The 13,998-nt window shown below is 38.1% G+C and overlaps 1 protein-coding gene across 1 annotated transcript in view; it reads left to right on the top strand.

Moving 5' to 3' along the window:
- Positions 1-263: 263 nt before the first annotated feature.
- Positions 264-13,998, top strand: part of LOC109108768 (LLGL scribble cell polarity complex component 1) — a 35,597-nt gene continuing 21,862 nt past the window's right edge. Inside the window, 2 exon segments of the mRNA XM_042754679.1 lie at positions 264-522; positions 1,899-2,010. Of these exon segments, the coding sequence (XP_042610613.1) occupies positions 442-522; positions 1,899-2,010 (193 nt within the window). The 5' untranslated portion in view covers positions 264-441.

Below are 13,998 nucleotides of genomic sequence, written 5' to 3'. Positions count from 1 at the left end.
TTAAAAGGAAACGTAAAAAAATAAAGGTTTAATTTAAAAATAAGGAATAAAAAACTTAAATTGTATATAAGTAATACTAAAATAGCATGATTTGATTGGCTGGTTTCTCCAGGCAATTCAAACGTGTGAGTAAAACTAATCCGGCCGACTCCAGATCCGTGTTTTCCACTCGCACGATGGTCGTGGGCGTGGTTTGGTGAATTGGTCACATATTCTTGGCTTCTGATTGGCTCTCCTAAGACGTGGTTCCTGTGAACTTGCCCTGTGGTCAAACTGCATAAACACACAGCTGAAAACTTGCACGGCTTGAGGAGTGGATACAAAAGAAACTGGAGCTCGCATGAAGGATCACATTGTTTCTCTGCACCGATTCACGCCTGACGGAATTGATATCAATTTGAGACGGCGCGGGGTGTGATATTTCTCTGATTCGGCTTCAGGATGATGAAGTTTAGGTTCAGACGGCAGGGAAACGACCCTCATCGAGAGAAAATCAAGCAGGATCTGTTTGCATTCAGTAAGGTATGTGGGATGTGTACTGTAGCGTTGGGTCTCCTCTCTATCTGTGTCTCTCTCGAGCATGCATGCGGTTTCGGGTTGCATTGAAATCGATTAAAAGAACATTGAATTCAAGCAAATGTATTCACAAATGATTTGTTGTGAACGTGTTCTGTTTCAGCCATTTCCTCTTTATTAACATGCCATTGCTAATATGGCACTGTTTTACAACTATCATGGCCAGATATGACAATATAAGCGCATGAAAGTTGTTTGAAACCGTTATTGCTTTATATATAGCAAGGGTTAGTGCACAGTTGCACTTTTATAGCTTCAAGAGAATGAGAAATTTGTTTGCGTGTAATATTCATCTTCATCAATGGAGCTCATTAAATCAGATTGGGCGTGTTGTCCATTGTGAGTGACCTCAAAGTTTTCTCGTCTTTGTAACTTTAACTGTAATCATTTTACTTTTTATTTAGCTCATCGAGTATTTTATTTAGTTAAAAATAAACGTTTGTTTGTTATTGAGCCTTGAATGTGTCCTGCAGCGGTGTTGGATTTGTACAGCTCTCTGTAATGAGGCTGCTCTTAAATCACAATGAACATGTTACTGCTCTCCTGCCAAAAACATAGAAAGAGTTTGAACGTAGGCTTTTTACTGATGGCCAAACTCTGGCACTATTACAGCACAATCAAACATTTCTACTCCTTCTCTTCAGTGTAAATCAAAACAGGAGGACATGAGAGATATGTTGAGTGTAATTATGCATGTTTTCACAGTAATAAAGTCCTCAATTTTGTTCATTTCTCAAATGCTGCTGATGACATTTATCCACAGATGGTTTAGGAAAAACAGAGCGGCGGTGTGAGAAATGAAGACGTGTGTGTGTGTGTCATGCTGATGAAGCATCATGACAGTGTGTAATGTTACAGGAAGGTCCTGTTATTTATCATATCGCTTTGTCAACCAGTGAAAAGAGATCACCATCACTCGAAGGCCAACCTCAAGCCTGGTTTTGCTTAAATTGGTGTGTTGATTTAGGTTGAACTTTTATAAAATTGCCCAAAAACATATTTCTGCAAAGCACTTTTGATAGCCTTGAAGATGGATGACATTCTGTCAAGTCCTACTAAATTTCCTTCCCTTGTTATTTCTAGGTTCTTTTTTTGTGTAAAACAAGGAAATCCCCTTGCTGACAAAGACTGCACTAAATAAATCTTCTGCATTGTTATTGCTTAGCGTCAGGGCTCATTAAGAGCTCAATGAAGTATGAACTGGTTTCTTTTTTTTAAGCTCAGCAGAAAAAGAGGGATTTCAACTGTCTATATGATGTACATTACATGTGAGTTTAAGTTCTGAATGTGTGATTTCTGCTTCTCTTCTTTTACTCACTCAGACAGTTGAACATGGATTCCCAAACCAGCCGAGTGCTTTGGCCTATGATCCCAAACTGCAGCTTATGGCCATTGTAACTAAATCAGGGGCCATCAAAATGTATCCTTTTGTGAGTGATTTATTCAAATGGAACAAAGGATGTAGTTTAATTGTTTTCAATTAATATACACTGCTGTTCAGATGTTTTGGGGTCAGTAAAAGCACAGTAAAGACTTTTACATTGGTACAAAAAAAGTTGATTTCAAATAAGTGCTGGTCAGAATTCTCTATTCAGCAAAGAATCTTAAATGTATCAGAGTTTCCACAAAAAATATGAAGCAGCACTACTGTTTTAACTGTTATAATAATAATAAATGCTGTTGACAGCAAATCAATTTATAGAATGATTTCTGAGGATCATGTGACCCCTGAAGACTGGAGTTATGATGCTGAAATGCAGCTTTGCATCACTGAGGAATACATTACACAGTGATTGAAATAGAAAGTTGTTTTAAATTGTAATACTATTATTTTGCAATGTCAAGTTTTTTACTGTGTTTTGATCAAATAAATGCAGCCCTTGCTGAGCACAAAGAGACCTTCATTCAAAAAACATTAAAAAATCTTAATGACCCCAAACACTTGAGCGAAGGTATATCTACAGATACAAGCTTGTACACACCTTATCAGTTGTTTATCTTCCCCCCATTCAAATGATAAATTAAACATTAAAAATAACAAAAAATAAAAGAATGGGAATTAAGTTGATAAAAAATTTTAGATTAAACAAAGTTAATTAAGATTCTTAAAAAGAGATTTAAGAAATTATGTATTTATTTGTATAACAAATTTGGAAGTACTAGCCACTGTTGTGCTTGGGTACAGTGATTCTCTCAAGTAGCTCCGAGGGCTGCTGTCATAATTCTTAACTATTCAGTAAAATGAGTTTTTAAAAGATATTCATATATAGGTGCAATTTGTTCTTATCTGTATAAGTTGTGTGTGTCTAAACTTGTGTGCATACATACTTTCGCATTTTACATTGACACCAGCTTCTTAAGCGTTATAATATTAAACTTTTTTCATCCTTCATAAAATGTTGAAAGGTTTGAGGTCCCATTTATTTAGATCCAATGATACAATGCAGTGAGTGAATGTCCTAGTTTATGGTTCACTGATTCTGATGAATTACTCTCTGTTGTGTTGAAGACTTGAGTCATCTGCGTTTTGTACACAATGTGACTCATTACATGTTGTGCTAGTCCTCTAAAACTTGGTACTTTGAAAATAAACTTTTCTAAATCGTTATAATTATAGTCGACACTATCCAGGCCTGAATGTTTGAGTCTGTAGTGGGTAGAAGGAATGTTTAGGAGGATACTATCAGAAATAAACAGCTTTGATGAGGCTGTTATTATCTAGTCCTCCTGGACTGGACACAGGTCAGACAGACCAAGTATCATGGAATGCATCCAACATTCTTTCCACAGTCATGCTTGCTTTTTTTTTTTCTGCGATGGAAGCTGAGATACAGGCAGGGTCAGTGATACTATGGTGATTGTGATGCACAGTACAGGTCTTTGAGCTTTGGGAGGCTGGTAGTGTCAGGCACAGCCCAGCTGAGAGATGCTCAGTGTACAGCATTGACTCACTCAGTGGGGAGGGCGCTAGCTGTGGGACGTCCTGATCTGACAACTGCTACTCACCAGATCTGAGCGAATATCTGTCAGCAACTTAGAAGCTAATGCCTCATCCATCAGACAAGAAGGCTCATGATGGAGAGAGGACAGGGACTGGTCGGTGTAAATAAAGGAGCTGTTCTGAGGTTGAGTAATGAGAGGTTTGGCTTTGAAAGCATTTCCTCTGTTTGGGTGTTGAAGGGGTGTGTGATGAGAGATCAAAGTTTGGTTTACCCAGTCTGACTCCATGTGTTTTTTTTTTTTTTTTTTGAAACTGGATGTCTTTGAATAACATTTGGGAATATACAGGTCCTTCTCAAAAAATTAGCATATTGTGAAAAAGTTCATTATTTTCCATAATGTAATGATAAAAATTAAACTTTCATATATTTTAGATTCATTGCACACCAACTGAAATATTTCAGGTCTTTTATTGTTTTAATACTGATGATTTTGGCATACAGCTCATGAAAACCCAAAATTCCTATCTCAAAAATTAGGATAAACCTAAAAAAGATATGACTTTGAGAGGTACCCAGATATAAAGAGAAAATATATTTTTGCTTTCTTGATGGGCCCAGTAAGAGTAGCTTTATGGCTACAGTGGGTATAAGAAAGAATCTCCCTTTAAAATAATCCTGTAACAGGTTTTTTTTTTTTTTCTATCCAGTGGACACAGTTTTTGTTTTATCCAGCTGTATTTACTCAGTGCAACTTAAAAAAATCCAAGTGAAAGATATAATACCAACATGTCAGGAAAAAAACAGAATCACTGAGTTGGGACCAAGGATCACCTCCCTTGTGTCAGTATTTTGTTGAACCATCTTTTGCTTTAATTACAGCCTTTAGTCTGTTGGGATATGTCTTTACTAACTAGTGATTCTTTTCTATGCCCACTGTATATTAAACTAATAAATCATTATTTTGTATTGCCTGTATTGTGACGTACATCTGAGTATAACGGACAAGTTGCGCAATGTTGTTACATGCAGCCTGTGAAGAAGAACACAAGGTATATGCCCACCAACAAACATGTTAATTTGACATTGTGTACTATTCCTACACTTTGCGTTCACCACAATTTAAAACTGTTGCAAAACTGTTGGAATCGGTGGGGGATGTGTACTGCATTGTGAAATTAAGGACTTTCAAGTGAAAATATGAAAATATGCTGAATTGTATGCGTGTTGACTTCCATGTCAGCCTGATTATGTCTCTCTAGCTGTATTTCTGTCTTAAATGTATTAAGTGCAAGGGAGACCCAGTGATTCCAGACTCTTTTCTTATGGGTCAATGCATAAACCTGTGCTGATCCTGGCCATAATCCTGATGGATGAACAAAACTAGCAAGATCTTTATGACAACTTATATTTACTCCAGCCAGGTCGTCCGTCATTTTAATCAGTTCCCTGATTATTTGATTAATTGTCAGTGCTTTTCTTCAGTATTTAGAGAGAACTGCAACGCTCTGTGATTTGATAAGCGCCATTTTATCTGGATGTGTTCCAGCTCCAATGTGTGGTTTTTCACATCAAGGCTGCTCACAGCCCGGTCATCTCGATGTCCACCAGACTTCCCAGTCTGGAAGTGCGTCTGATCAGGGTGCTGGTCAATCGGAGTTTGTCCAGCTCATCCTGTGCAGTTATAATGTCCAGATGATATTAGTAGCCATTTTTGGGTTTTGGGCAGAAATTCCTGTTTAGTTGGTAAGTAATAGGCGGAAACTGGTGGGAAGTTTAAGTGAGCAAGGGGTCTTTCTATGCCGAGTTCTAGTATCTGGACTACAGACTTTTTAACACATAAACTGTAGAAATCCAGCCATTGTTTTTATGAGGATATTTATCTCTCTTAAATTTTTTATTATCAACATTTGCTGACCTTTTCAAGAGCTTGCATCCTAAATGACGATGTTTACATTTGCGCTTTTGTTTATTGGTTCTCCAGTTTGGTGAACACTGGATATAATAGGAGCCCTGTCTGATCATAAATAGTGTCTCCGCTGCACCACACACAAATTGAGGCGCAAGGGCGTGGGGGGGACTAAAGAGCGAGGACAAGACGTGGGGGTTTTAGCAAGGCGAAGTGTAAAGTAATGAGACTGCTGGGATAGAGGAGCTGTTGGAAGTGCCGGGTTCACTCCTAAAGAATGCATGTGGTTGTGCCATAAGTTCACCCTCGCTGTAAGAGGGACATTCTTCTGCACTTTTTGTTAGCTCGGTCCTCATCTCAAAGACAGGCTTTTGAAATGGTTTCCCGGGCCACCGCTAGGAGCATCAGCTTGTATTCAGAGTGTGCTTCAGATTTTAGTAGTGACAGCTTTCATGATTGACAGATGTGTGGCATGCTGAGCCATGTAAACTGTCACAAATGCTGCTTCTGTTGTCAGTTGTGGCTGGGCTGAAATGAGGTGCCGGTCCCCAAAAGATGAATTTCAGGATCATTATTATTGTGCATCCCCTCATTTGCTTAGTTGAACATTAGAAGCTCATTATCCTAATCTAACAGGCGCCATTTCACTTTAATCAGAGATTTAACAGAGATACACTTAATTTTACAAATACACCCACCCTCCCACTTTCCACAGTCTTTGGGATTTGGTATGAATCATGTGGGATGGAATTGGCCTTGTTTGGTTCAGTCTTGTGTGAGAATGGCACATTTTTTATGAAAGGCATGCGGAATTTGAAGTTTGCCCCGTATGTTTATTTCCTTCAAAATAAACAGCTGTAAAGTATTAAAACGGTTAGTGTGCCGAAGGTAATATTAGTCATGATTTCGTGGAATCTAATTTAAAGAAGAGGAGCAGCAACATCCGACATCCACAATGTTAACTGACCCTTGCAAATGACCCGCCCCCCTTGTTACTGTTGCTACGTTACTGACAAGCCACGCGCAATCATGCCACACATCATGTTCTCACAAAGTGAAAAATACTTTGTGGAGGAAAGAGGAAACTGACAATGCGCTGACAGACAAGACATAATAGCCAGTTACTTTTTGGTATGAAACAAAGTCTCAGCTTTCAAATTTTAGAAGTGAAAAAAAGAAAAAAAGAAAATCAAACAATATATACCAATAAATACTGCTTTGTGGCTCTTTAATGTGTTGTAGCTCGGTCAAGCAGGCGCCTCGGTTCAAGTGGCACATGAACTGATCATCTCTTCCTCTTTACTAATTATTATAGCATCTAAATAAACATGAATGAACATCAGGGGCTTGTTCTTTCAGACGCTCACTTATTACATCTGAGATGAACGTCCACATCCAAGATGATATCATCGCTACTTATCAGGATCTGGCTAATCTTCGGTTCTTCGAAAAGCACCTGTTGTTACGCGATTAGTATGACTGGATTGAGTTATCTGAGATAATTATGCGTGTTCATGGGTTGGTTTAAAAGGGGTTTTGTATCGATACCATGAACCACACGATCAATCGCAGCAAAATGGCTGGCGCAAGACGGGCAACCTAATGACATCATATAATTAAAAAAGACACCTGATGAAAACTTGACTTTTATAGGAAACAGCCAGCGTTTAACAAAACTAAATGTTATAATAGATAAATGTAATGTGCAATTGTTTTTTATTTTATTTTAATTTACATGATTTATATTCCACGATTTCTAATATTTGTACAGGCTTTACATTTTTATTTTAATGTAGTAATTAGCAATTCATTTTATATTTGAAACAGATATGTTACTTGACAGGATTAATTAAAGTTTCTTAAGGGTCAAGATCATGTTATCTGCATCTCCTGTGCTCCATCAAGCCACGCCCATAGCTGTCATCACTCAAATTAATGCACAACTCTACATTATCTGTATAGCATGTGTGTTAGACTCTCATACAATTATGAAGTAATTATTTTATGACTTGACAAATCTTTCAGTGAGTAAAACTGGCTGTGTACAAGACTACACAACGCTATTATATTATCTTAAGTAGCGGTGGTAGCGGACAGATTTTGCAAATCAATTCTGCTTAAAAAGATGCAATCTAATCCTGTTTACATGAAATAAGCTGCTCCCCGAAAGCAGGTTTAAGCTTATGGACCTGCTGCTACAGATACAGCAACTCCGGATGAGCCTCTCAAGAACCAAACCATCCAAAGATCATGCGCCAAATCATCAATAATCAACCGCTAACTGTGTTAGCTTATGGCACGCAAGAATGGGACCCAGAAGAGATTTGGTTTCTTAACTGCAGAAAGAGATCAATACGCACCACTTTCGTTCAAGTCCACTGACGCTAGGTCAGATCACCTGTCAATCAAATTCTCATCAAAGGGTGAATTATTCCACCATCCTTTATTTTGTCAACAATTTCCTCTTATAAACTATAGACCTGTTTATCAACACCGCTCTTTGCAATGTAGACTACATTTGATAACTGCTCACCTTCTACCCTATGCAACTGCTTAGGTGGACAGTGTGAATAATGTAAACCAATAATACTGCATGCATGCCAAATAAATACGTTTTCGCTTTCACTTACTAGAACCAAACAAATACCTAGTGGGAGAACGCACTGACTAATCATACCAACCCTACTGGGTTTTCCCTTTCCCAATTATATATACATTTATTTGTATTTGGTATTAATCATCTGCCGAGAATATTACTAAATGTACTCGTTCTTTCACACGCATTAATGTCTGAAGTTGCTCTCCCGTGTTAATTATGCCACTAATGTGCTGTGACTTTTAAAGGAGAGTTATTCTCCGTTATTATTATCATGGAGGTAAAAAAAAAAAAAAAAAATGAGTAGAACCAGTCACACACACAACACTCGGATCAGCACTTCAATGATATATTTCTTTGTAGATCTTCAAAATGTCAGTCATCTTTCCTATCATCAGTTGTCTTCTCAATCAAGCGATAAGTGGATCTGTATGCATGGAGTCTTATCCTAGAGCGCTAGCTATCTGTTTCCTCTCCCAGCGGCATTACTGCAGCTCTCTGATCTGAGCCAGGGAGTTAGCCTCTTTGCCACTGCAAACAATCAAACATTCGTCTGGTCTAGAGGCATAGCCTTATCACAACTTTTAGTTTGGCAGATTGCCTCATGAAAGACTGATGCTCTCACATTTCACATTCTCACATAGGGATGTCCTCTCCTCTGATTGAACACAGCTGAGGAAACACTCCAACACCTCTTCATAGGTTCATTCATAACTGCTCTATCTTTTGCTGGAGCTGTTTCTTCCTGATGGTTTTAGAAGGTGCTGCTGAGGGAAGCTTAAATGTCTTTTTGCATAGCTTTTCTTTCATGTGTCTCAACCTAAAGCCATTAGTATTCTATTGTGAGCCTCACGGACACACACAGGGAGCTCAAAATCCCTCCCCTTCCCCCCTGTAGTGTACTTCTGTGACCGTTAAGCAATCTATAGACCTTTGGAAACTCGACTAGTGAAGAAGACTCGTTGAATTGTGTTTTATGCTCATTGCTGCCAAACCTTTCTGCTTAAAGGGCCTCCACTTATTTGCGAATTGTGGCAAGTTACTGGACGGGAAAGGTTTTGCTTGTGGCTTCTTTTATAAGGACCTTTGCCTGTTTTGGAAATAAGCAGAACAGGCGCAGGAATCTCCTTCCAGTCATCTAATCAGTTTTGTCATGAACTGAAAATGACCATGCACTATGGGTCACACAAAGTTCATGGTTCAGTCTTTGTTACTAAAACTGCAGTTTCTAGAAATGCTTACCAAGCCAAAGAAGTTCAGCTGGAGCGCTGCTGTATGTCAAAGTTTCAACATTTACTTTTCTATTTTTTTTCTTCTTTTTAGAGGAATCTCAAATCAAAAAATTTATACATCTCGAACACATGATGATACTTTTTAAGCAGTGATTCCATGAAATTATCAAAGTAATCTTTGAAAGATTTTGCGTTTTATATCTAAAAATGGTGGATACTACATTTTAGTGTAAACCGTATCTGGCTCCTGGAGTCCCTCATTCAGTGACTCATTCAACAGGCATCAGTTGAAATTGGTTTGTTTTTTTCTTTAGAGAAAACCCTATAATACTTTGTAGGTTTTGTCCATTCAATATGGGACAACGTATGTTTACTGCATTAGACTTTGGACACAATGTGTGCTGTTTGTCACTATTCAGACCGTGGAAATTGCATTATCCTTTGCTAACTTGTTGTTGGCAGCAGGTGGTAATTGCTGAGCATTGTGGGGAGTATGTAGAGAGGAGAATGTGCCAGTGTAGGCCCTCTGAGGAGTGTGTGTTTGGCTTATGTTGTGGAGAGCAATCTAGGGGCCCTGGAAGGGAGTTCTGATTGTAACATGAATTCTGATAATGTTAAAACTCTTTGTGGTAATGAGAGGGTGGAGAGTAGCTATCGTGTGGTTAAATATTTATGTTATTTGGATCATGATGAATGAAGTTATTTATTTCAGAGGTGTAGTTTCCCTTGTGAAAAAGTGTGCTTAATTGGATTGAATGTGCTCTTGTAGTGTACATAAAAAGTATTACATTGTACTTGCAGATAAGATAATGTGAATGTACATAATATTAATGAAATTAAAGGCCACTTAAGTGTACTTTTAAAAGAGTGTACTTTCATGACCATGTTTTTTTTCTTTAACACACTTAAGTACATTTTTTAAAAATTGTGCTTTGTTGGAATGTAACAGTTCACTCAACTCACGTTGCCTTAGCAGAAATGACATTAAAGCATATTTTAGTTCACCATTAATGCTTGTCAGTACATTTGGCACACTTAAAGCATATTTCAAACATGGTAGAACTGTGAAATTACATATAAAATGTGCTTAAATCCCTACATGGGTCAAAAATGGCAGCTAATTTGTATTTCATATCCAGGTTTTAAACTGTAATACTTTTTTAATTTCAATTAATATTCAATTAAGTATGTGAGAAAAGATCAGTTTGTGCTTTTTTAAGTTCTTTTAAGTAGTACTTTTTGTTCAAAGGAAGCTAGTTTACTTAATTTTCACAAGGGTTATGCAAAAATACATTTGTCAAATAAATTTGAACCCTTATGTTACTCTAAACTCCTTGACATTATGTTGTAGAACTCAAAGGAGATGTTTTGAAAAAAAAAAAAAACTCCTCTTTTTGTTTTTTTTCTCTGTACAATGAATGTTTATCTCTTAACTGAACATCTGCTCTGGTATATCGGACATCCAGATTAGCAATTTAAAGGACATTTTTCGGTTTGTGTTGACTAGGATCTCTTTCTGTTTGCATTACTGTAAACTCTGTCGTCTTTGGCAGTAATATTGAAAATCTGGGTCAAATAAATTTTGCATGGCTGAATCTTCTAGCCACTTAATAGTATGTTAGACTTTCATGGATTACTGGAAATGTTTTTTAAATGTTTTTGAGCTGATTTGGATGCCTTCACTAAGCTTGTTCTTTTGTGTCTTGAGAATATCAGGTTCTGTTTTGAGTGTCTGCTTGTTACTTCCAGTGGAAACACTAGTATTCATGTGAGGCATGTAGCTGAAGGAAATGAATTCTGAACGCAGAATTCAGAGCATTTCTGAAAGACACTATGAGTGAGGATGTGAAAGATCTCTTAAATTAGATTTTGTAACACATAAAAGCCTGCAGGACGAGGACAGAATTTCCTGTCAAATGAGTGCGCAATGTATTTAAAAAAAAATTTCACCACAAACAGGAAATCACTTACTTTCATGTCAACAAACCAAAACAATTCTGTGCCCTGCTCAGAGTGCAGCCTAGAGACCTGCATACCCACGGGACCCGACGCATCAGAGTGTGGTGCGGGACAAGACTTGAGCGGGCGGTGATTGGTGCGGACTGGTAGACACCCGTGTACGCACGGAGAATAAAATGATTTGTGGGACTCCCCAAGAAAATAGAAATATGTCACAAACATGCAAAATATCTAATAATGCGTGACAGTAAAAGCCTGAGCATCCCCACGTCGCCAATCATTCAGAGATAAAAATCACTAATAAATCAAAATCTGCTCCACCGGCATGGTCGCTAGTGTGCCACTCGGAGTGTCCCTTGGTGTTTTGTGATGAGTTGACCAGCTTTCTCCCATCTTAGGTATTTATTTTAGCCAAGTGCCATCTGAGTTGGAGTTTTTTACGGATTGGAGTTAAGTATGAGTTTAATTCTTGGTATATTGGATGTAGAGGTGGAGGCGAAAAATGCGACAGGGGCTCTTGTTCAGTTAATTGATCCGGGTAGTAATAGACTGCTGAGTGTTGCACCGAGAATTTTCACGTGTTTCTTGCACCTTCTCGGTTTAATGGCCACACAACACAGAGGCCCTTGCACTCCCCGCAGGATTCACACACCTTTCGTGGTGGCCTCGTTGTTGGGACCATCTTCTTGTGGTGATAGTATTGGTACTAATTTGTTTTTCCCCTTTTGTTTGTTTTGGGGTAACCGATTTCTCCTTTGATCATATCCACCCCTTCTTGTTGCTCATCTTCCCATTGTCTATGCCTTATTTGTGGCAGGACCATGAGTAATCTCTTGCAGAATGGAGTGGATGATGTATCAAAGGGACACATCTTGCTCTTTCAACTTGTCCAACTCTGTGGACTATTTCTCAAATGCAGCTCAATATCATATAGTGTATTGCTTTCTTCCTTTTGAGGTTAGTTTTCACTTATCTCGTTAGTTGTCGTCGTCGTCGTTGTTGGTGTTTAGTTCTTCTTTAGCTTAAGTGGTATTACATACATTAAGTGGTGTCGAACACCAACGGTCATGGGTTTGATTCCCAGGGACTACAAGCCTGATAAAAAGCCATTCTGCCAAATGCGTTAATAGAAACGACAGAAAATATTATTATTTTTTCTTTCTCTTCCTTGATGAGGAGAATGAAGTCCTATGAAAAGCAGGACAGTTGATTCCTTGAATGCATTTTACTATGTACAAAATCATTCACTCACATGACCTTTCATGTTGTCGGGTTATTAAGCATAATTGGTATAAGATGTCATATTTTTCCCAGCTTTTGAAAATTTCATTGTGTTGTAGTTTTGTGTTTTTTTGGTTCATATGAGCCCCGTCTGTAAATAAACAGTATGCCTATTCCTGTGTGACATAATAGAGATGCTGCCATGGCAACAAAAGGGAACTTCCAGAAGAATTGGAGCAGTTGTCGTCTGGGGCTGCCGTTTTAAGAGCCTGGTACTCGTGTAAGACATCATTGGGCTTGATAGCAGCAGCTGAAGTGGCTCGTAGAACTGTGTGTGAGGTTGGTCAGGGTGGACGTGAGGCAAGTGCCACACTTAGTCTGAGCTTTTGTTCTGGACTCAGTCGAAGCTGATGGTGGGTCCTGTGCTCCCCTCGCACCTATGACTGGCATGTGCACTCTTCTCATTAGTCTGAATCAGATGTACGTACCCTGCCTCACGAGCAAGTTTGCAGAGAGAAGTGGCCTGTGTTTCAGAATCATGATATCCAGTCCGCGTGAATCCTTTTGTGTCCATATAACAAGTGCATTTGTGCATTAAAGTGTTGGTTTATTATTATTAAATATTACAGTGAAATAAAAATATAATAAAAAAATAGATGCTTTAAAACGTGTGGCTGTTTGAAAATGTAATGCTACTGTTACTGTATTCAACATACTTACATTTTTTGGTGTGTTCACGCAGTGGGGTTGGTCATCTTGGGTAAATTGCATGCTTTTGCGGTTGTTACATACTTGCCTTAAATAGTATGCAGTATGCATAGCATGCACATTCCAGACACACTTGTGGTTTTTTTTTTTTTTGTCTCCTGTGTTTTTTTATTTTCTTGTTGTTACTTTTTTTAAAGATTTTACTTTAACTTTTTATCTTTAATTTTTTCACCAAGGCCTGCTGAATGAGGTATTCTGAGGATCGTTTGCTTTCTTTCACGTCAGAGTTTGGATTGTTTTTAATGTGAATCAGAGGTTGACGCCTAGATATTTTCTTTTTTTCACTCTTTTGTTATGAGTGGATTCCGCTGTGTGATAGTTTCATACTGAAAAGCCAGGACTACAATAGCTTTTCCAGACGGAACCATTTGAGCAACAGTCTCTTCAAGAAAAGCACAATAGACTTTGCCAACTGCTGTTGATGTCAAACTGAACAAAAAAAAAAAAAAAAAAACAAAAAAAAAAAAACAAAAAAAAAAAGAGAGAAAAAAAAAAAAAAAAAGTGGGGAGTTTTTCCTCCTCATTCTGGAGACATTTATAATCAGATGGAGTGTGGGCCAGTCATTTTGATTTTTATTTTGGCTCCGTTCTTAGTGTTTAGTTCAGTGGGCTGTTTAATGAGCATTATATGACTGTAATTCAATTCCCTCAGAGAATCCTCTGGTTTCATGAGTTTGCCAGTACTCAGTGTTGCTTCTTGAATTTTTCAACCATGTCACATTTAGCTTTGATTGGCTTTGATTTCCCTAGACTTGATTGCCCAAATGAAAAAGTATGGGCACCTCGCAAGACACTGTG

The sequence above is a fragment of the Cyprinus carpio genome, unplaced genomic scaffold (genome assembly GCF_018340385.1).
Source record: "Cyprinus carpio isolate SPL01 unplaced genomic scaffold, ASM1834038v1 S000006584, whole genome shotgun sequence".
NCBI lineage: Eukaryota > Metazoa > Chordata > Actinopteri > Cypriniformes > Cyprinidae > Cyprinus > Cyprinus carpio.
The sequence above is the reverse complement of the archived record's forward strand: the minus strand, read 5'-3'. Positions and strand labels throughout refer to the sequence as shown.